General features: G+C 40.4%; 1 protein-coding gene across 1 annotated transcript; it reads left to right on the top strand.

Moving 5' to 3' along the window:
* The first annotated feature begins 8,464 nt into the window (after positions 1-8,464).
* LOC124616709 (pro-resilin-like) lies at positions 8,465-12,841 on the top strand. The gene is made up of 3 exons (XM_047145053.1): positions 8,465-8,506; positions 11,005-11,568; positions 12,554-12,841. Exons 1-3 carry the CDS (start codon positions 8,501-8,503, stop codon positions 12,833-12,835), a joined length of 852 nt encoding a protein of 283 aa, XP_047001009.1. The 5' UTR covers positions 8,465-8,500; the 3' UTR covers positions 12,836-12,841.
* The last annotated feature ends 12,135 nt before the right edge of the window (positions 12,842-24,976 follow it).

Genomic DNA, 24,976 nt, shown 5'->3' with positions numbered 1-24,976 from the left:
TGCAGAAAGTGAGTTATTGTTTCTCAGTATTTCAAGATTTTAAGGCGTTGAGTCATATTCATTTGTGTGTTCATTTCTTATTATTTTCTACAGCAACTCAATATAGGTCTGTGATGTAACTCAAAAACATTCCCTTTTTTTTAGCACCTCTCTGTGAAGACGTGTTTTTGTGCTCCACGGATTTCACAGTTATTAGTGGAATAAACATTATTTTATACATCGTAAATGCTTCTGACACGAAAAAATAAATAAATAGGGAAAATGGTGTGACACTTGGAACAGAGTTAAAAGATTTAATAAGCTTTATTTATTCACAACATAAACCGTATCATCTGCAAAAATTATTTATCATTTAAATTCCTGCCTGCATTTATTTCGCTGGTGACGCCAGTAAAACTACGTATTGGTTCATGCTACAAGATTGTGGATGTCCCCTGGCCACTTAAACGCAGTCAAGCAGCCTTTATTAGTGACCATACATCTGAGACTCATAACTTGCCAGGTACCAGCGACAGAGCAGTTAGAGTGTAAGTACGTCGCACACGGTTTGTCTCGCAAGGATAAACAGTGTCAATGTGATAAACTTACAACACATATGTCGCAATGCCCAGCGCCTGAGGATGATGTCGGTGATAAAACAGTTTTATAACTACAATGTTAAATGCGAGAGAAGAGAACTGTTGTTAGGAGACGTGGCATCCATTGCAGGAAATAGTTATTACTGTAATTAATAAAAGATAACATTTTTAAGCTGTATTTCTGTTTCTGATACCACACTTGCTAGGTGATAGCCTTTAAATCGGCCGCGGTCCGGTAGTATACGTCGGACCCGCGTGTCGCCACTGTCAGTGATTGCAGACCGAGCGCCACCACACGGCAGGTCTGGAGAGACTTACTAGCACTCGTCCCAGTTGTACAGCCGACTTTGCTAGGAAAGGTTCACTGACAAATACGCTCTCATTTGCCGAGACGATAGTTAGCATAGCCTTCAGCTACGTCATTTGCTACGACCTAGCAAGGCGCCATTATCAATAGATATATAACTTGTGATGCCTGTACCGTCACACCAACGTTTATCAATTATGGATTAAAGTTAAGTATTCTACCAGTACCTCCTGTTTTGCTAGTCTTATTTCTCTGACTTGTTCCAGACCTCACGCCAATCTACGTGAGCTTAAAAGCGTGCATTTCGGCCTCCTCTAGCAACACGGTGTTGGCTCTTCTGCCAACACTTCAGGTAGTTACTTGTAATCTACGTAAAATGCATGGTGATCCATATGATGTGGAACTTGTCGATAGAACAAACGTAGAACGCTTACACTGAAGTGACGAAAGTCATAAGATAGTGATATGCACGTATACAGATGGCGGTAGTATCGCGTGTATAACTAGTAAAAGGGAAGCGAATTGGCGGGCCTGTCATTTCTACTCAGGTGATTCATGTGAAACTGTTTCCGATGTGATTATGACCGTACGACGGGATTTAACAGACTTTGAACGCAGAATGGTTGTAGGAGCAAGACACTTGGGAATTTCTATTTCGGAAATCGTTGGGAAAGTCAATATTCCGAGATCGACAGTGTTAAGAATGTGCCGAGATAACCAGATTTCGGGCATTACCTCTCACCATGAACAGTGAACTGACCGGCAGCCTTCACTTAACGACCGAGAGCAGTGGCGTTAAAGTAGTCAGTGCTAATGGACAGTCAGCACTGTGTGACTTAACCGCAGAAATCAATGTGGGACGTACGACGAACTTATCCGTTAGGACCGCATGGGAAAATTTGGCGATTATGAGCTGTGGCACCTGATGATTGACTCGAATGCCTTTGCTAAAAGCACGACTTCACCTGCAGAGAATCTCCTGAGCTCGTGACCATATCGGCTGAGCAATAGATCGCTGGAAAACCCTGTACTGGCAAGATGAGCGCCGGTTTCGGCTGATAAGAGTTGATGGCAGGGTTTGAGTGCGGCGCAGCTTTCACGAAGCCATAGACCCAAGTTGTCAACAAGGCACTGTTCAATCTGGTGGTGGCTCTATAACGAATTAACTGGGTCCTCTGGTCGAACTGAATCGATAACTGACTGGATATGGTTATCTTCGGACACTTGCAGACCATTTGCAGCTATTCTTGGACTCTATGTTCCCAAACAACAATGGAATTTTTATGGACGACAATGCAGCATGTCACCAGGCCACAATTGTTAACAATTGGTTTGAAGAACACTATGGATAATTCGAGCCGATGATTTGACCATCCAGAGCTACAGACACGAATTCCACTGACCGTTTATGGGACATAATCGAGAGTCCAGTTCGTGCACAAAATCCTGGACTGGCAACGCCTTCACACTTACGGACGGCTCTGGAGGCAGCATTACCCAGAACCAACGAGTTCTTGAGTGCATGCCACATCGAGCTGCTGCACTACGATGTGCGAAAGGAGGCACGACACGATATTAGAAGCTATCCCATGACTCTTGTCACCTCACTGTATGTGTTGTTGTTGTTGTTGTTGTGGTCTTCAGTCTAGAGACTGGTTTCATGCAGCTCTGTATGCTACTCTAACCTGTGCAACCTTTTTCATCTCAGAGCAACTACTGCAACTTACATACTTCTGAATCTATTTAGTTTATTAATGCCTTGGTCTCCCTCTACTATTTTTACCCTCCGCACTTGCCTCCAATACTAAATTGATGATCCCTTGATGCCTCAGAACGTGTCCTACAAACCAATCCCCTCTTCTAGTCAAGTTGTGCCATTAATTCCTCTTCTCCCCAGTTCTATTCAGTACTTCCTCATTCACACTATATATACAGCTAAATAAAAAAAAAAAATATTTGTATGGCTGCATGCTGGCCATTTACGTTTCTTTAACTGATTAACTATCCCTACCCAGGATTCCTTTTATGGTGTGGAAAGTATTGTTAAAGAGAAAACTCTTTGATCAACATTTAACAACTCTTATGCTATCCGTCATACGTTTTATTTTCATGAGTAGATTGCCAAAGCGTTTTAAAGATGCATGTTTTACCTCTTACTGTGCCTTGTTAGTCATTAAAGGGTAATTCGTGTCATTTTTCTTTGCAGTGTTGTAGTTATGAATATCTGTGTTACTCTCAAACTTAGGCGGACTTTGGTTCATAATAACATGAGCCTAAAGAGGTAGAAGAGTTGGACAAAAATATGGAAACTGTGCAAAAAGCCTATGTGAGCGTAAATTCAGATACTAGAAAAGCCAGCAGGTTGTACTGTTATATTTGACCACGAAAGACACTTACATAAATATTTTATGGACATTCTCAACAGTTTGTTACCTGCACACATGAATATAGCGTCACGAAACTGGTCGTGTGGAATAAATCACTTTGACAGAGCTGTTGTGGTTTTCATAATTTGAAATAACTTTTAATTCACTAAATACCCTCCACAAGTCTTCTTCAGTGTACTTTTTTACTTTCTTTCCTGAACTATTTGCATAAATTTTACCATCTGTTTTTAGAAAACAATTAAAAAATACCTCCTGTGCATGAACCCTTTTCGCATTGCTACCGTTCTCTTTAACACAAATAACGTCATCTTCTACGCCTTCTTACCTTGACTCTATTTTCACAATATTCCACACTGACCTTTTTTATTTTCTGATCGATCAGTTTTAGACAAAACGTGCATAACCCTTGATATTTATACAACTTTTCTTGATATCTCATAGTACATTTATAATAAGAAAGTATTTCCAGTTCTTTACTTGCCCTGGCTATTTTGTACAAGCCCTTCTTTCGTCGGGAAAGGGTTCTGACAACAATACTGATCTAAGATTTCCTTAGTTACTTGACATCACTATATTTAATAATCTCTTTAGTGAAACTACTGTAAAAGCGGATACAAACTAATTAAGCAATATGTTGAATGTAGAGTTAGCATTAGCTTAAATTTGAACGTCACCACAGTTAACATTTTACAGACTTTCTTTAAAATCAATAGTTTTGTCACTAATGAGCCTCCATGATTTGCTAGAGGGTTTCCAAATTATAAAGGGAGCTAAGATATATAATGTGACTAACTGGGATGCACGAACTGATAATACATTTACCAACAGAAATGCGTGTGTCTCTTTAACTTCTGATTGTTGAATGATTGCTTTAATCATAGGGGTACTACAATAATGAACAACTTTGTAGAGAAATTTTAGACTGATACCCAATAATAAGTGTCAAAAGCACCTCTAGATCAATTTTCCTGTCATACTCAAGAAATATATATTTAATCACCATAAATTAATTTCCCTTTCTTTCTTAGACAGAAAACACAATAACTCAACCAAATTTTTCATGAAAGTTTTCTAATTACCCAGTGAGGAAGCTCCCTCTTTCTTATGAAAGACATGTATTACATTTCTAAATAGGAACTCACAATCACATGCTACTGTATCCGGATCTATATAGAATTAACTTATTCCAAAATTCTTATGACTGTGAAAAATTCTCCCTTATCAATTTAGGGTACATATGAAACTGCAGGTAACTAATAACCACTTGCATTAAGATTTTATGTCCCTGTGGTTATTGGTGTTCAGACAGCCAATGACATCAGTTTTTTCCAGCTGCTCAGATCTTGTAAATAAACTAATAATTGATTTACTCCGTTTCTATTCCCTAATATTCTGCCTAAGCAAACACGAAGGAAGACAGGAAAGAAATGCATATTAATTTGACTACCAGAAAGTTTAGTAGGCAAAGGAAAGAAAATGGAGTTACAATTGGATTCGCATCTCCTACCTACTTTTTTAAATTGACACCAGCGTTCTCAACACATTTGTCCCATGGTGATACCAGTTTCAATTTGCTCTCGTCGTGGAAGTCCGTTTGCTTGGAGTATAGACATCTGCGAACATCTGAATTCACATCTGCTGCAAAGCGTTCGAGGGGGTGGGGATTTCTTCGTGGAACCGAATAGATGAGACTTAAACGGTGCAAAGTCCTCACTGTACGGTGGATGCTGTAGTACCTGTCACCGAAATTGAACGATTTTTTCACGGACACGAGTGGCAACGTGATGGCGAGCGTTGTCATGAAGAGTTTTGATACTGTCAGCACTAATTTTGTGGTGTTTGTCACGAAGTGCATGACGCGAGTTTTAATGTGGGCTGCACCATCCACTGTGGTCCCTCGTAGAGCGAAGTCCACCAATAACACACCACGCATGTCCCAGAACACTATCACAAGCATTTTTCTAGCAGACTGAGTCACTTTGAACTCTTTTCGTACTGGCGAACCAACATGTTTCCACTCTGTAGAGGCCTGTTGGGTTTTGGGCGTGTAGTGGTACGCCCATGATTCATCACCAGTGACTATTCATTGGTCAAAGCCATGCCCTTCTGCGTCGTAATGCTGTAAGTTATCCAAGCTTGTCATCATTTGCTGGCCTTTATAGTAGTCTATTAGGTTCTTAGGCACATAGCGATCACTGACTTCACGACATTTTGACGTGTCATGAACACTGTCGTACACCGAACCGTAGAAAACGATGAAACGCTGCTTATCAACTACCTCAGTAGCTCAGATATTCTGTGGGACTGCAACCTTTATCTAACCCCTCCCCCCCTTCCCCCCGCCCCGCGGAGCTTGGTGAATTGGTGAATCACTAAGGTTCGCACGGCCCTGCTGCAAGAGTGCACAGCGGCAGGGGACATTGCTAAGGTCTGTACAGTCGACCTCATGCAAACTACTCGTAGCTCTGTGAATTTCATTCAATTTATGACCTTGGGCCCACAGATATCGAACTACCCTCTACTGCTCGTCACAAGCTGACGACAGTAACATGCGCGGCCCCATGTTTGTTTCGTAGTTCAGGCTTTTCTCACTACAGCTGTTCATGAAATTAAAATATCGATTGTAGCGTGAACTTCAAACTATATCGTAGAGAAATTTTAACGCTCTAGCGGCAATACCAGGAGAGAAAAAATGTGCATTTATTTCCGATCCTCCCTCGTAGTTTTCACTTTCTCCTTTGTTATTACAAGGTGAACTGAGAGTCTCTATCAATTTACTTCCTACATCTACTTGTATGCTCTGCAAGCCACGGTGTCTGGATCAGGGTATCTTGTACCACTATCAGTCTTTTCGTTCCCTCTTTCATTAGGAAATGGAGCGAGAGGAAACTACTATCCACGCGCTTCCGTACCAGACATAATTCCTTCCATAATATCTACGCTGCCTTAACGCGATATGTACGTTGGTGGCAGTAGAATCGTTCTGCAGTCAGCTTTAATTGTCCATTTTCTGAATTTTCTCGTTAGTGTTCCGCGAAAAAAGAATCGTCTTTCCTCCAAGGTCTCCTTTTTTTGTTCACGAAGCAAATCCGTAATACTCACTTGTTGATTGAACTAGCTAGTAACAAATCTAGTATCCCGTCTCTGAATTGCTTCCATGTGTTCCTTTATTCCGACCTGGTGGGGAAACACTTGAGCAGCACTCAAGAATGGGTCGCAATGGTGTTCTGTACGGGGTCTCCTTTACACGTGAGCCACACTATCCTAAAATTCTTGAGTAAACCGAAGTCGACCATACGTCTTCCCTACTACACTCCTTTAAAGCTGCTGTCTGAATATTTAACATGACGTAAAGGTAGTATCCTATGTGACCTTAATAAGTACAGATATTTTCCTTTGCTTACTGCTGGGCGCCCTTACTTTTCCTGCTAGTACATTTGCTGAAGAAGCTTACAGAATAACCGGTAGAAAAGTAAATCAGATCCTTTTCCGATCATTCTGACTTACTTTTCCTGAGATTTCTTTGCATCGCTGCAAACCTACGACGACATGGCTCCATAAATAGGAACCAACCACAGCCTATACCATCCTTCAGTAAGAAATGCGTATCTGCGCTGTAACAAATTCTCCACAGTTTGTTTTGTTTGGGATGTCAGTCTGATGACTGCTTTGATGTGACCATGGGTTCCTCTTTCTCTCCTACAGATGTTGCTTTCTGAGGCACGTAATAGTTCTACGGACGGTGTTTCTGACGTCTCAGCATATGTCCTGTCATCCTGTCTCTTCATCATTTTACTTTCCTCGCCTATTCTGCGGAGTACCCCTTCAAATCTTGTCAGTCCACTTTATTTTCAGTGTACTTCCTGTCTCACATTGATCTGAAGCCGACGACTTTGTTCTTGGTCGGCTGTTCTTACTTTTCCTCTTGGTTCTTGCACTGTTGTAAATTACTCTTCTTTCCTTACAACTACCTACCCAGGAATTTACGTTGTCGACAGGTTTTCCTAAGTCATAAAGTCCGATGAAAGCGTCTTCTGAAGTTTTCTTCCATTACCAAGTTAAACATCGGGAATGCCTCCTCCATAGGTTTACATTTACCAAAGCCAAACAGATCCTAACAGATCTCAAATTTCCTTTCTCTTTCTTCAGTACATTACTATTTTCAGAAACTTGGACACGTTAGCCGTTAACTGGATTGCTTGTTCATATCTTCACGATTTCTGGTTTATATTTTCCAGAAAGTTTAATGGTATGTCTCCAGTCTTATAGTCTCTACAAATGGTTCAAATGGCTCTGAGCACTATGGGACTTAACCTCTGAGGTCATCAGTCCCATAGGGCTTAGAACTACTTAAACGTAACTAAGGTCGTCACACACATCCATGCCCGAGGCAGGATTTGAACCCGCGAACGTAGTGGTCGCGCCGTTCCGCACTGTAGCGCCTAGAACCGCTCGGCCATAGTCTCTACACGAAGACTCGAATAGCCCTTAGCTTGGCACTTGCGTTCATTATATTAATAATTTCGACGGTATGTTATCTCACTTTATGCCTTGTTTTCAAAAGTCTGTCAAACTCTGGTCCCCTTTTTCTTCAAAAACGACTTCAATGTTTCTTCCATCGCATCCAGACAGTTCGTTCCCCTCTTACAGGCACTTATCCGCTCTCTCGTCTACGTTTAGCGGTACAATTTCTTTGGCGCTCTTCATCTACTGGACGTTAAGTCATATCATTGTCTCCTTGCTATTTTCTACATCACGTTGTACCAAGTGTACTCTTACATTTTCCTATCACAAGTACAGCCCTGTGAGCCTACAGAGAATTATTGCGTAAATGTTAGCTTCCAATTATCTTCCTTTTTTACCTTATGTAGACGATATCTGGGAGAAAGTGCTTAAAAAAATTTGACCTGGCAGATATGCGTGTATAATAGTCACCTAGGAAGAGAGAATAAACAATTACGAGTTTCCCAAGCAGAAGCCGCCCACAACCGCAGGCAGCTTTTGGAATTAGAGAGGTCCATAGGGGCGCGGCAGAGCAGCGTTTCGTCTTTGCTGACAAGGTCGGGCAGGGCGCTGACGTAACGGCAGGGACTTCGACACTCCTCTCAAACTGGCGCAGCTGGTCGCAGCCCCTGGAGAGGGCCGGCTCGTCCGTGGCCCTTGCGTATAAATACCGGACGCCGAACTGCTGGGGCCACTCGCAGAGCCGCCTCTGTCTCCTACGCAACATGAAGGTAAGCCAGCCGCGCAGAGTCCGTCGCACAGTTACTGGTCGTCACGTGGTTTTTCCCATACTCAGGGGTATTTGTAACGCACGTGACAGAAATTTTAATACGGATTACATGCAATTTACGCTGTCATATTTATTCATAATCTGCTGCAAACAGAAACGGAATTTTTTTGTTTATTCTGCCATAGTAAGGTCCAAAGACACTCTGTTACCTCTGACCATGTGAATTACGCATTTTATATTATTTTTATAGCGCCATACTTGTTACAAAACGACTTTTATTCAATAAGGTTTACAACACTTAGAAACAGCTGTAACATAAATCGTGGAGAAAAAGTAGCTATAATAGAAAAACAGAGTTTATTTAGTCCCAATAATATCAAAGCCAGATAAGTTGGGTAGATTTAAACTGAGGTCACTGACGGCAAGACAGGTCAGAGAAGGGAGCTGGAGAAGGAAGGAAAGAGAAACGTCATAGAACACAGGTAATAGAGAGAAGAGGGAAAGACTGTTGGGTCATTCACTGAGAACTGAAAAGAGAAAGAAGTGAGACTGCCTTACTGTTTGGAAGACATTGACAGACAATAAGTGCTAATTTCTTAAATGCAATAGGACTTTGAATTGGGCGCAAGGTGAACGATAGCTTGTTCCAGTTGCAGACACGTTTCGGAATGTTTTTCTTCTTTGAAAGGACGTAGGTAGGATACTAGATTAGTGAGAACTTGTTTCGCGAATTTGGTGATGTCACAGGTACTTCATCTATGACTTGAGGTTATTGTAATGACACATGACATACGGACCAGTAGCTTAGCTTGTTTAGCCGCAACCATCTCAACTGGCGGTATGTAGTGCTGACACGATCATGTAGACAGATGTTGCAGATTTAACGATCAAAAGCTTTAATGGTTTATGACGTGTTTCATCGTGGCTGTGTCAAGACATCAGGCACTGTACTCATAGGAAGTCTTTGTTACCCTATCGACCTATAATAATTTCTTGTTTTGCTCATAATTACAACTGATGTATCTCTGTAATTCGATTATCTCCCCCTGTGTGTCTGTACTGTGTGTTTGAGTGTCCTTATGTATGCTATTATGAGTGTGTTTGTCATCTTCGAGTACAATGTTTAATGGTCCACATGTTGTAATCTCCTCACTACTGACACTGTGGATACGCTCATCTCAAAACTCTCCACAGAAGTGTAAACTTAATACTAACATATATCCTGTAATGGGATAATATGTGCATTATTAGCTTTCTACTGACTAGAAGCGTCAATCAACTGCGAAGTAAGAAACTCGATTGTGTTTGCCCTCGAATACGTGAGGATGTCTTTAGGTTACTCTGGGAGAAAAACAAATGACACTCAAGGCATAGTGCGTAGTGGGGCGATCACTCTGTTGTAGAAGTAATTCAAAAACCAAGATCGCTTAAATACTGTTTACTGGATAGCCGGTTTCAACAGAGGGCAGTGTAATGCCGACCGTTGTTAGTCAAGCAGCGTTCATGTACCAAACAGTTTTATCTTGTGACTTCGGTTTTACGTATCTTATGGAAGAGAATGACCATGAGAGCAGTTGTTTTTTTTTATGACAATGATTTTCTATCAGCTGGTCTGCCACATATATCGCTACATCCAAATGGTTTATAAATGTTAATCTACATTCAGATCCGATGACGGCACCTTTAGTGTGTTGAAACCGGTTATCCAGTAAACACTATTTAAGCGTTCTTGGCTTTTTAATTATTTCTAAAACAGAAATGGCACTAAAAGATCTCATACATTATGAATTTTTAATAATAAAGCCCTCCTATATTTTCTGTAGAAATTTCCTCTTTATTTTGTCAAGTTAGTTTCAAGTAGCTCACATACAACTGCAACGAGATTTTGTTTATTTATGAACGTAACAACTGAAAGCTCCATCTGTTTGCAGTCGTCCAATACGCTAGAAGCAAAAACCATAGTGGTCACTAAATGAGCAGCTGAGTATTAGGAGAAGCAAATACAAGATTTTATGTGCAGAACTATCTGTTTAGGGTTAAAAATGAGAATAATTACCATAACATTACCAAAATGTTCTTGACTTTGATGCACAATGAATGAAGTTATATCCATTATCCATGTGTTTAATAGGAATAAAGTTAGAAAAAAAAATGATATTCACAGAGCCTATGGAATGTGCTCATTTCTAACTGCAAGCTCCTCACAAACTAAGAACGTTGTTACGTGGCTCTCAGATATCAGAAAAGTCCCAGATTAATGATACTCGTGCTATATTAGTGACTAACAGTGATTTATTTGGTAGATATTCTCCTCTTGTAATCTTCTGAAAGCTAGTTCGACAACTACAGTCCAGTGGTGTACCATCTCCCTCTGAGAGTACATATTTACTACACTTTAGTGCTTAGTGATATTCCTATTGGGATAAGATTCTAACATTTTATCTGTAGTAGACCGTTGTAATGACACATGACATACGAAACTATTTTGTCATTTCAAAGGTGTACGTAGTCCTGTCAGCGCTTGCTCTCTGCGTCGTCGCCGAGCCGCCAGTCGACCGGTCGTACCTGCCTCCTAGCTCTGAGTACGGACCTCCCTCGGCCTCCTCTCTCAGTGCTCAGTACGGCGCCCCAGCAGCCAATGGCCTCAGCACGCAGTACGGAGCTCCTTCAGCCAACAGCCTCAGCATGCAGTATGGAGCTCCATCAGCCAACGGCCTCAGCTCACAGTACAGTGCGCCTTCACTAACAGGGGCTGCTTTTGATCGCTCAGGGTCTTCCAGCCAGGCTCCAGCAGCTCGCATCTCCTCCAGCTTTGGAAGCGCCTCCTCCAGGAGGTTTGGCAGTGGTCTCTCCACTCGCTATGGCGCTCCTTCGGCGGCTGGCCGTGCAGCAGGATTTGCAGGACTCGGCCTGTCCACACAGTACGGCGCCCCTTCTTACTCTGGTGACGCGCTCTCCACTCAGTACGGTGCACTCTCTGGTAACGCTGGTGGCCTTTCTCCAGCGTATGGAGTGCCTGGATATGGCTATGGTCGCGCTGGAGCCCAGGAGGATCCACTTGCCGTAAGATTCAGCCTCTGTTTTCTTAAAACGTTATATACTAAACGAGACGACTCCTACAGTGACCTGATACGTTAACATAGCTAAAATGACAATAAGTAAGTGGCAGCGTAATCCACAGCGTCTTCATTTTTATTATCACCTGATTAAAGAATTACCTTTGTGAAGTTTCTGTGGTCCCGTGCTATTTTTTTTTACAGTCAGTGGTCTGTATTATGTAGCAATGCTTTAGACAAATGTAGAAACAAAAAAAAAGATAAAGTTGTTGCCTGAAAATTTGTTGCCAATACTTTAGTATGAAACAGTTAACGTTGCTACCATTCACATTGGTAAATATATCCGCACTTATCTTTATCGAAGTTAAAATATTTTTATTAAATGTAATATCTGGAAACATTCACTTTCGAAAGAAATTTATTTTTTAAGACGGGAACCTACTGTGGTCGGCTCAGCAGTCACTCTACAATTCATAATTTTGAAGAGAAAATCTAGGCGCATAGCACTTCTTTTAAATGATTCATTTTGAATATGTAGAACTTCGTCTTCAGTTCTTTCAAAAAATTTTATCAATAGAAGAAAGAAAAATTTCTGGGTAAAGTGAAGTGCCCAGTAAGGCAGAACTTTATATAATTGAAAATCGTATGTGAAGACTGACATCCGTAGAGTTGTAAATACTTTTAGTGGTGTACATATTAGGAAAAAATATTTGGTTATGGAAGTGAATATAGTATAAATCCATTTGCTACAATTAGTACTGTAATCCATTCACTATGACATTGATAGAAAATTTAAGTTATGTTACTGTTCGAAATCCTGCATTGTTACGTGTACTTTAAATTTACTGAAAAGTCATTAGAATAAGTTAATAATTATAGCGCCTATATTAGAATGCCTTAAGTATTCATACATGAACTAATTCAATGAATTAAAATAAATATACCTGTTAAAGTGGAAAAGCTCTAAAGCATAACTATTTTTCTCCCTCCAGGAGCCGGCCAACTACGAGTTCAGTTACTCGGTGCAGGACGGCGAGACGCTGAGTGACTTTGGACAAGAGGAGTCCAGGCAGGGGGAGAGCGCCCAGGGCCAGTACCGCGTGCTACTGCCTGACGGCCGGAAGCAGATCGTCTCCTACCAGGCGGACGAGGGCGGCTACAGGCCCACCGTAGAGTACCAGGACACCGGACTCACCGCCTACTCCGCCGGCGGATACGGCTACGGCAGGGGGCGCGCCGGAGCTGGAAGTGGAAATGGCGGATACCACTACTAACCGACAGATGGACTGTTCTGAACGATTTTTGCATCGGAAATAGAACTTAAAAATGTAGTGAAGTTATGTATATATGTAGTTATTTATGAAGAATGGATGTTATTATTCTTGTGTTTGAATGAGAGACTGGTGCCTCATGCTCCACTAGACAAGTCATTTTTCATTTTCTATGTGTTGCTAAATAAATAGAGAAATTTATACATACTGTTATCAGTTTTTTTCCGTGTTCCTCCTTATGTCAATTTTACATTCAGACTGGCTGGATCCACTGAAAATGAAAGGACATTTCGTAATACATAGGTTTATATAGGCAAAGTTACTAAAACTCCAGACATTCTCTTTTTTGAATACCTTGTTTTACTTTACTAAATATTAAGCCTTCTAGTGAATGTGAGTTTCGCAATGTCATGAATTTAAGACTGTAATATGATCCACGCTCATCATAGTTTAAACGATCTATATTTACACATAACATATTTAATCTTGCTTCTAAAATCATGGCTCTGCGCTCTATGGGACTTAACATCTGAGGTCATCAGTCCCGTCATTGTTCGTTCATACTTAGTCAAGAAATTCGAAAACATACAATCCGAGACAGTTCGCAGTTGTATTAACGGTCTGAGGTTAAAGTAAATTACGCTCTATTCGACAGCTGCAAGATAATTCAGTACTTCAAATTCAAAGCACTCCATCAGTGTCTATTCCCTTAGTATTTTGGCATTAGCGTCATTTCTGCTACACTGTCTCTTACGTTATAGAACTCTAAACAGGTATATTATTTTCGGCATCTGAATACCAGCAAAGTTCAAAAGCAATCCTCCACATTCCATCACTTTAATACACTAGTGTCCATTGTGCTATACTGTGTACTATGTAATAACAATCTACACTTTTTATCATTCCTGGTATCCAAGTACAGGCACAGATTAAAAGTACAGAAATCCAGACTTCCTCTAGCAGATATCGTCACTTTAGTATGCTAACACTAGTGTCTTCTGTGGTATATTGTTTAATATGTTGTAATAGTCTAAACGGTTCCAGGAATCCTTGCATCAAAATACATGCAGAAAGTGATTATGATTTCCCAATATTTCCCGATTTTAGGGTGTGAAGTCATATTTATTTGTGTGTTCATTTCTTATTATTTTCTACAGAAATTCTAAATAGGTCTATAATGTAAGTCAACAACATTGTCTCTCTCTCTCTCTCTCTCTATTTTTTTACTGCAGCACCTCTCTGTGAAGACATGTTTTTGTGATTCACGGTTTTTACAGTTATTGGTAGGGTAAACTGAAGGGAGTGTGTTCATTTTTGTTATGTCAGTGTGGAAGACGTCACAAAATCAATGAAGTGCATAACGTCTCCATTTTAGACATTTGCTTAAAAGCCATAGAAAACTTAATAAATACTCTTGATCAGTTATTAGCTACATTCAGAAATTGTTCTCCGAATTTCAGTGTTTACGTGTTTGAAGAAAGATATATGTTATAGAAATTTCGGTGGTTTACTAGTGTTGCGCACAATGTATTCACTAATAAATAACTGCGAGTCGAATATGCTCGTTATATAAATTTTGGTACCAATATCCGGTTTGGAAAATCGTTTGCCCTTTACTGTAATCCAAGAACTTACGCAATTAGAGCATACTGCTACCTTTCTCTAGCCGTTGATTGGTTGGATCTAATGGACTGTCCCCTATTGCTCACTATTTTCACATGAACGTAACCCAAATGAAATTGATTGTTGTGGAGCGATATTATAGTTGAACATATTATAAATGTCATATAGTGTTCCAGTTAGCTCCCCCCTTCAAGAGCAGTGTACTTTGCCTGAATATGTGATAAATGTACTCCGTTTTTGTGTTGGCTCATGAGCGTATTACTGAGCATAAGTTCGGCAGTCAAATTCAGAAGTAGTTTCAGGGCATCAGTAGATGTTATCCCAGATTTTCTCTTTTTGTAACACAAAATAGCTTTTCCAAGAACGTTAATCACTTGAGATCTCAAAGGGAACTAATAACCCTTCTAGCGTGAATCCGGAAATTAAAGGAGAAATTTTGAGATTAGTTAAAACATATCTTAATTATATTTTGATAAATACATGTTTTCTACAAATTATTTTAACGTAGACGTGCCTGGAGAAGGTCAGAATTTATCAGTAACATTAGTTAAGTAAGACGCGAGCAATTTTTGCAATCAAAGGCTGACACAGATGCTATAGTCACAGACAATTGTTTACAAGACGTAATGACCGCTGTACTAGTTGAATATCACAAGAGCGCAGCTTTTAATAGCTTATAAGGACATCGTAAGCTCACCTTTGTCTACAGACGCCCAGCTTTCGATTGCTTACCTGGATGTCGCAAATGTATACCACGGAGTACTGCCACGCTGTTACATATGTGCTAATTTTCGATTTAGAAAGACACTTGTTCAATTTATACTAAATACACATATGCGAATGCCACAGAAATGTTCGATGATGCAAAGCATTACATATGAAAAAGAAATCTACTTCTCGTCACTATCTTTATACACGTTTGAAGAAAGTTTACAATTCTGTCATAGGTGTTCAAGCACAGAACATCAAGACTGCATTGCAAGCCTACGCCGTTGGTATCAAATGAGGATATATCGAATGGGCGTAATGTCGTTCAACAAAAGAACAGGATAGTGGCCCAGGTTTGAACAAATACATACGATACCAGAGGTTGAAAACAGCGCCAGAGTTATAAAGTTCTTTTATTTAGAACACCGACCTCTTTCGGGCTCTTATACGCCCATCTTCAGGTGTTGCTAGATCCTGCTGTGACGCCGAGTGCTGCGGTGGTCTAGTACAGGACGCGGTCTATTATGAGCAAGCGCATACTCCGTACTCTGCGCTCCTTATTAGTCCACCGCGGTGCTCGGGATCGCAGCACGAACTAACAACACCTGAAGATGGGCGTATAAGAGCCCAAGACTGGTCGTGTTCTAAATAAGAGAACCTTACAATTGTAGCGGTGTTTTCAACATCTGGTACAATGCACAGTTAGAGATGTTCCTCCGACAGGAAATACAAACGATGTTTAATGCACAGTGGAAGAGCAACAAATACCCCTCCTCATTTTCCCTCCAACAACCTGGCTGGCAAACGCCACCAACAGGAAGTAGCTAAGCAATAATTCATGTAGAAGCACATCTGCATAATGAGGCCCAGTGTAATTGGAACGAGGAATTACCAATTATGCAGGTGATTCTCCACTAATACCATCTGAGAACTTTGAGCAGTATTCAGAATGCTTGCTTCATAAACCCTTGAATACTATTGAAATTTAAACTTGGTGCAGAACTATTCCGATATCGTTCGCTGTAGGCAAAGACAAATTATCAGATGCCGGAATTTTGTGGAACATTTGTAAAATCCTATATAATAAATAGCTATAAAGGTCAGAGGAAGATAACAGCATCACATTTTGTTAAATTGTTAATGCCATTATTATTGAAGTTCAGTGCTTAAGGTCAGTCTCGCACATGAACTTGTAGTAGCCGTGTTTACGTCATTTACTGAATTTTATATTTTTATATTTTATGGATCTCGGTTGTATCACCCTCCCCCTCCCCCCCTCCCAACCCCTCCAAAGGGTTCGTAATTCCGAATATTTCTCTTTAAATAATCGGAGAAATCCTTCCAAAAACCTGTGAATGTATATGTCTCCGAAAGTGCGTCATAAGAAGTATCAGCGGTCACTCCCATTCGGCATTCATACTAAGAAATAATTTGTGTTTTCATTACAAGACACTGCAATAGACGACGCATCCACTAGTATTTACGTCTGCCAACACAGAGAGCACTAAAACCCAGAACTATCTGAAGCAACTGCCAAATAGTTCACAAGATGACGCTCATAACCTGAACTCACGAATTTAGCGACCCATCTCTTATCAGTTCAGATTATCTTTAGTTTAAGTTCCAGTTATCGCAATTATCGTAATCGTCGCTCAGCAGGTTTCGTCCAGCAGTTGTCAGCAATGAGAAGCACAGTTTTCAGTAGTTCGCCATAAATTGTGTGCAGTGCCGACCGGTACTGTCGTCATAAAATTTACAGCCCGAGCGTGAAAATAAAAGTGTTAAGTGACAAAGTGTTTATTTTTTGAGGTAATGGACCTAAAACATCTGAACTTCTATTAGAGTAGTTAGAAATTATCTGCTTGTTAGGTTAGATTAGGTTCACCAGTGCCACGCCAGCTCAGAAAAAAATCTGAGTATGTATAAGTATTTCGTGATGTAGATTCTTTTAAAAATGTTTATTTTTGTTCTCAGATGTTGCCACTAGCGATTCTGTTTAGGAGTTATTGACCTATGTATGTGCCACCTGGCCGTTTCGATTTAGACACACACACACACACACACACACACACACACACACACACACACACACACACACACACACACTAACTTCGTTTACTGTTAGCATCAAGTAAGATATCTGCCATAGATGTTCACAGCAGTCTGTATCGGTTGGTGTCCAAGCACAGAAAATTCACTGACTTATTCTACTTAGAGTGAAATCTACCTTTGAAACTAAATATGAATTCTTTTGCAACTTTCATTGTCTTCTCAAGATAACAGTGATGATAGTTGCAGAATTTCGTTCATTTCTGCCTCATGATGTGAGTGGAGCAAAGGAATTCGCATTTGGGAATACTTTGAAAGTCTTCTTGATTCATAGTCGGAAACTGACGTCAGCTAAGAGAAGTTTAATGTAAGGTTTTGATGAAGTAGTTGACTCCAATGTTAGAATTCCACATTGTAGCGTCGATAGTAGCTGCAAGAATTGACTGATATCAGTGAGTGATTCAAGAAATTTGGATGCTATTACTGCACAGTTGGTTTTTTGCTTGACAGGTCTCAGACCTTTGTAATAAAAAATAAATTTATTATACATTGGATAACTTATGACACAATGTGACACTGTAATTAAATTGATATCAAATGTCAATGCAGTAGATTATAAACCCACCCATCAATGAAAATACAGATTAGTGTTATTAAGATCTCGTAATTAATGGCCCTGAATCATGCTATGTTTACAGTGGACTGAACGGCAATCGATGAAGAAAGTAAACATAAACTAGGTTAGACATCATAACATGGGCAAATGCAGATAAAAATAGTAACAAAAACAATACGAATTTTACCAGAATGAGATTTTCACTCTGAAGCGGAGTGTGCGCTGATATGAAACTTCCTGGCAGATTAAAACTGTGTGCCCGACCGAGACTCGAACTCGGGACCTTTGCCTTTCGCGGGCAAGTGCTCTACCATCTGAGCTACCGAAGCACGACTCACGCCCGGTACTCACAGCTTTACTTCTGCCAGTATCTCGTCTCCTACCTTCCAAACTTTACAGAAGCTCTCCTGCGAACCTTGCAGAGCTAGCACTCCTGAAAGAAAGGATATAGCGGAGACTTGACTTAGCCACATCCTGGGGGATGTTTCCAGAATGAGATTTTCACTCTGCAGTGGAGTGTGCGCTGATATGAAACTTCCTGGCAGATTAAAACTGTGTGCCCGACCGAGACTCGAACTCGGGACCTTTGCCTTTCACGGGCAAGTGCTCTACCATCTGAGCTACCGAAGCACGACTCACGCCCGGTACTCACAGCTTTACTTCTGTCAGTATCTCCTCTCCTACCTTCCAAACTTTACAGAAGCTCTCCTGCGAACCTTGCAGAACTAGCACTCCTGAAAGAAAGGATATAGCGGAGACATGGCTTAGCCACAGCCTGGGAGATGTTTCCAGAATGAGATTTTCACTCTGCAGCGGAGTGTGCGCTGATATGAAACTTCCTGGCAGATTAAAACTGTGTGCCCGACCGAGACTCGAACTCGGGACCTTTGCCTTTCGCGGGCAAGTGCTCTACCATCAGAGCTACAGGTCCTCCAGGATGTGGAACATGTCAGAAAAACAATAATACATGACAAATATTTACAATAGAAACAAATAAGCTAATGTACCTTCCGCAGGTCCGAAGTGGAATGATGGTAATTTTTTTTAATGAACACTATATGAAAGAATCATCTTACAAACACTAATGCACTGAATATAAAATATTTTTTTAAATTTATAAGATAATAAACATGTGATAGAACTGCTACAATACGTATTTACAATGAACAAATTACTGCAGTGAAATGGTGCAGAAGTGTATATATATATATATATATATATATATATATATATATATATATATATATAGAGAGAGAGAGAGAGAGAGAGAGAGAGAAGGAACCAACTGATTTGTATATATACAAACCAGTTGGTTCTTCTACCGAGAAATTCATCAATGGAGTTGAAGGAGTTGGCCACCAATAAATCCTATAGGTTTCTCTTAAACTGAATTTCATTGGTTGTTAAGCTTTTTATAGCTGCTGGCAAGTTATTCAAAATGTGTGTTCCTGAATAATGCACACCTTTTTGTACAAGAGTAAGTGACTTTAAATACTTGTGAAGATTATTCTTACTTCTAGTACAGATTCCACGAATTGAGATGTTGATTTGAAAAAGTTATATTTTTTTAATGACAAATTTCATTAAGGAATAAATATATTGGGAAGCAGTAGTTAAAATCCCTAGTTCCCTAAACAGGCTTCTGCAGGATATTATTGGGTTACACCACACATAAATCTTACTGCAAGTTTTTGTGCCTGGAACACTTTAGCTTGACATGATCAATTACCCCAAAAAATAATCCCGTATGACATTATGGAATGAAAGTAAGCATAGTACGCCAGCTTTTTCATTTTTATGTGCCCTATGTCTGACACAGTTCGCATTGTAAATAAGGATTTGTTGAGACACTTCATCAGTTCTGTAGTGTGCTCCTCCCAGTTGAATTTATTATCAAGCTGTAATCCCAAGAATTTAACACTTTCAATTTCGTCTATCTGCTTCTGACTGTGTGTTAGGAAATACTCGTGGGACACCGCTTACAAGTTCTGAACTGCACGTAGTGTGTTCTTTCAAAGTTTAGTGACAAATAATTGGCTAGGAACCAATGTTTAATGTCCACAAATATTTTATTAGCCGATCTTTCTAAGACTACACTTGATTTACTATTTATTGCAATGTTTGTATCATTGGAAAACAATACTAACTTGGCATCTGGTAATGTTACTGATGAAAGGTCATTGATATACACAAGAAAAAGTAAGGGCCCTAAAATAGAACCTTGTGGGACCCGACATGTAATTAGTTCCCAGTTGGATGATGTCTGATAGCTTAATACATGTCTCTTTCCTAATTACACCCTTTGTTTCCTGCAAGAGATATAAGAATTGAACCATTTTGCAGCATTTCCTAATATTCTAATTACTTAAAAGTACAGGGTTATTACAAATGATTGAAGCGATTTCACAGCTCTACAATAACTTTATTATTTGAGATATTTTCACAATGCTTTGCACACACATACAAAAACTTAAAAAGTTTTTTTTAGGCACTCACAAATGTTCGATAAGTGTCCCTTTAGTGATTCGGCAGACATCAAGCCGATAATCAAGTTCCTCCCACACTCGGCGCAGCATGTCCCCATCAATGAGTTCGAAAGTATTGTTGATGCGAGCTCGCAGTTCTGGCACATTTCTTGGTGGAGGAGGTTTAAACACTGAATCTTTCACGTCACTATGCGTGAAACTTGCCCGCATGCGTTCAACCGTTTTTTCGCTCACTGCATGCCGACCCGTTGATTTCCCCTTACAGAGGCATCCAGAAGCTTTAAACTGCGCATACCATCGCCGAATGGAGTTAGCAGTTGGTGGATCTTTGTTGAACTTCGTCCTGAAGTGTCGTTGCACTGTTATGACTGACTGATGTGAGTGCATTTCAAGCACGACATACGCTTTCTCGGCTCCTGTCGCCACTCTCGAGCGCTCTGGCGGCAGAAAGCTGAAGTGCGGCTTCAGCCGAACAAAACTTTATGAGTTTTTCTACGTATCTGTAGTGTGTTGTGACCATATGTCAATGAATGGAGCTACAGTGAATTTATGAAATCGCTTCAATCATTTGTAATAGCCCTGTATATTGTGATTTACACAGTCAAATGTCTTTGACAGATCACAAAATATACCAGTTGCCTGCAATTTTTTGGCTAATGAATTAAACACATTTTCACTGTAAGTGTAGATAGCCTTCTTAATGTCAAAACTCTTCAGAAATCCGAACTGCAACTTTGGCAGTATGTTATTTGAGATAAGATGGTTATAAAGCCGATTGTACATTACTTTTTCTAAAATTTTTGAGATTGCTGGCAAAAGTGAAATTGGAAGGAAATTTGATGCTATTTATTTATCTCCCTTCTTAAACAGTGGCTTAACTTCGGCATATTTCAACCATTCAGGGAATATTCCACTGATAAACGACAGGCTACACAGATAACTTAATACGTCACTTAACTCAGAATCATAGTCTTTAATTAACTTTGTTGATATTTCATCATACCACTAGATGTTTTTAATTTTAAAGATTTTATGATGGACATTATTTCTGCTGGGGTACTGAGGATCAAATTCATATTATGGAGGTTACTTGAAATGTCGGGACTGAGGTATTCCACAGCAGCATCTGCAGAACCTGACAACCTCATCTCTTCAGTAACAGTTATAAAATGTTTGTCAAAAAGCTCTGCAACACTATACACATCTGTCACCAACGTATCATTTACTCTTAATGCTATTTGTCCCTCTTCATGTCTGGTTCTACTGGACTTCTCCTTCATTATATCTCATACTGTCTTTATTTTGTTATCTATTATGACTATCTTTTCCTTGTAATATATTTGCTTTGATGTTCATATTACAGTCTTTAATATTTTGCAGTATTTCTTGTAATGTGTTACAGCATAAAATTCAGAACTGTTTCGTATTGACAGATATTGTTTTCTTTTCTTAAATACTGCGTCACCTCACCCAAAAAAGAAGAAATTATCACATAATGATGATTAAGACGAAATAAATCTCGGGTGAACAGCCTGGTATGAGTGTGCATAGGACACAATATTTCGGCAATCGACTACATTGCCATCATCATCAGCGCACCTGATGATGGCAACCTGGTCGATTGCCGAAATATTGTGTCTGATGCACACTCATACCAGGCTGATCACGGGAGATTTATTTCGTCATAAAATACGCCTGGAGAAATTGAAGAATCACATAATGATGATTACATTGGACTGAAACGCATACTCCGTGCGAATTGGTATGGGTGGAGGTTATACTTAACAGACGAACTAAGTTAATAATTGGCTCCTTCTATCGACCCCCAGACTCCGATGATATAGCTGCTGAACAGTTCAGAGAAAATTTGAGTCTCATAACAAATAAATACGGTTGTAGTCGGTGGGGACTTCAACCTTCCCTCGATATGTTGGCAAAAATACTTGTTGAAAACCGGTGGTAGGCAGAAAACATCTTCCGAGGTTGTCCTACATGCTTTCTCCGAAAATTATTTCGAGCAGTTAGTCCACGAACCCACGCGAATTGTAAATGGTTGCGAAAACACACTTGACCTCTTAGCCACAAATAATCCAGAGCTAATAGAGAGCATCATAACTGATACAGGGATTAGTGATCACAAGGTCGTTGTAGCTAGGCTCAATACCGTTTCTTCCAAATCCACCAAAACAAACGCAAAATAATTTTATTTAAAAAAGCGGATAAAGTGTCACTAGAAGCCTTCCTAAGAGACAATCTCCATTCCTTCCGAACTGACTATGCAAATGTAGACGAGATGTGGCTCAAATTCAAAGATATAGTAGCAACATCAATTGAGAGATTCATACCTCATAAATTGGTAAGAGATGGAACTGATCCCCCATGGTACACAAAACAGGTCCGAACGCTGTTGCAGAGGCAACGGAAAAAGCATGCGAAGTTCAGAAGAGCGCGAAATCCCGAAGATTGGCTGAAATTTACAGACACGCGAAATTTGGCACGGACTTCAATGCGAAATTTGGTAGAAAATCCGAAGAAATTCTGGTCGTATGTAAAGCACACAAGCGGCAAGACGCAGTCAATACCTTCGCTGCGCAGTGCCGATGGTACTGTTACCGACGACTGTGCCGCTAAAGCGGAGTTATTGAACGCAGTTTTCCGAAATTCCTTCACCAGGGAAGACGAATGGAATATTCCAGAATTTTAAACACGAACAGCTGCTAGCATGAGTTTCTTAGAAGTAGATACCTTAGGGGTTGCGAAGCAACTCAAATCGCTTGATATGGGCAAGTCTTCAGGTTGGTTGGTTGGTTGTTTCGGGGAAGACCAGACAGCGAGGTCATCGGTCTCATCGGATTAGGGAAGGACAGGGAAGGAAGTCAGCCGTGCCCTTTGAAAGGAACCATCCCGGCATTTGTCTGGAGTGATTTAGGGAAATCACGGAAAACCTAAATCAGGATGGCCGGACGCGGGATTGAACCGTCGTCCTCCCGAATGCGAGTCCAGTGTCGAACCACTGCGCCACCTCGCTCGGTAAGTCTTCAGGTCCAGGTTGTATACCGATTAGGTTCCTTTCGTATTACGCTGATACAATAGCTCCATACTTAGCAATCATATACAACCGCTCGCTCACCGATAGATCTGTACCTACAGATTGGAAAATTGCGCAGGTCGCACCAGTGTTTAAGAAGGGTAGTAGTCCATCGAACTACAGACCTATATCATTGACGTCGGTTTGCAGTAGGGCTTTGGAGCATATACTGTATTCAAACATTATGAATCACCTCGAAGGGAACGATCTATTGATACGTAATCAGCATAGTTTCAGAAAACATCGTTCTTGTGCAACGCAGCTAGCTCTTTATTCGCACGAAGTAATAGCCGCTATCGACAGGGGATCTCAAGTTGATACCGTATTTCCAGATTTCCGGAAACGCTTTTGACACTGTTCCTCACAAGCGACTTCTAATCAAGCTGCGGGTATATGGGGTATAGTCTCAGTTGTGCGACTGGATTCGTGATTTCCTGTCAGGAAGGTCGCAGTTCGTAGTAATAGACGGTAAATCATCGATTAAAACTGAAGTGATATCAGGTGTTCCCCAGGGAAGCGTTCTGGGACCTCTGCTGTTCCTGATCTATATAAATGACCTGGGTGACAATCTGAGCAGTTCTCTTAGGTTGTTCGCAAATGATGCTGTAATTTACCGTCTAGTAAGGTCATCCGAAGACCAGTATCAGTTGTAAAGCGATTTAAAAAAGATTGCTGTATGGTGTGGCAGGTGGCAGTTGACGCTAAATAACGTAAAGTGTGAGGTGATCCACATGAGTTCCAAAAGAAATCCGTTGGAATTCGATTACTTGATAAATAGTACAATTCTCAAGGCTGTCAATTCAACTAAGTACCTGGGTGTTAAAATTACGAACAACTTCAGTTGGAAAGACCACATAGATAATATTGTGGGGAAGGCGAGCCAAAGGTTGCGTTTCATTGGCAGGACACTTAGAAGATGTAACAAGTCCACTAAAGAGACAGATTACACTACACTCGTTTGTCCTCTGTTAGAATATAGCTGCGCGGTGTGGGATCCTTATCAGGTGGGACTGACGGAGGACATCGAAAGGGTGCAAAAATGGGCAGCTCGTTTTGTATTATCACGTAATAGGGGAGAGAGTGTGGCAGATATGATACGCGAATTGGGATGGAAGTCATTAAAGCAAAGACGTTTTTCGCCGCGGCGAGATCTATTTACGAAATTTCAGTCACCAACTTTCTCTTCCGAATGCGAAAATATTTTGTTGAGCCCAACCTACATAGGTAGGAATGATCATCAAAATAAAATAAGAGAAATCAGAGCTCGAACAGAAAAGTTTAGGTGTTCGTTTTTCCCGCTCGCTGTTCGGGAGTGGAATGGTAGAGAGAAAGTATGATTGTGGTTCGATGAATCTCTACCAAGCACTTAAATGTGAATTGCAGAGGAATCATGTACATGTAGATGTAGAGCTGGTAGATGAGATTAAATACAATGATACTAAACTAGGTCCAAACGAATTTGACAATTAACCAAGATTCGCCGCGGTATTTTCGTAGAATATAGCAGACATTTATGAAAGGATTTTACCAGACACCAATTTTAAATGATTCAGAAAAGAAGAGCTTGCTGTATG

Source organism: Schistocerca americana, chromosome 5, assembly GCF_021461395.2.
Source record: "Schistocerca americana isolate TAMUIC-IGC-003095 chromosome 5, iqSchAmer2.1, whole genome shotgun sequence".
NCBI lineage: Eukaryota > Metazoa > Arthropoda > Insecta > Orthoptera > Acrididae > Schistocerca > Schistocerca americana.
The sequence above is the reverse complement of the archived record's forward strand: the minus strand, read 5'-3'. Positions and strand labels throughout refer to the sequence as shown.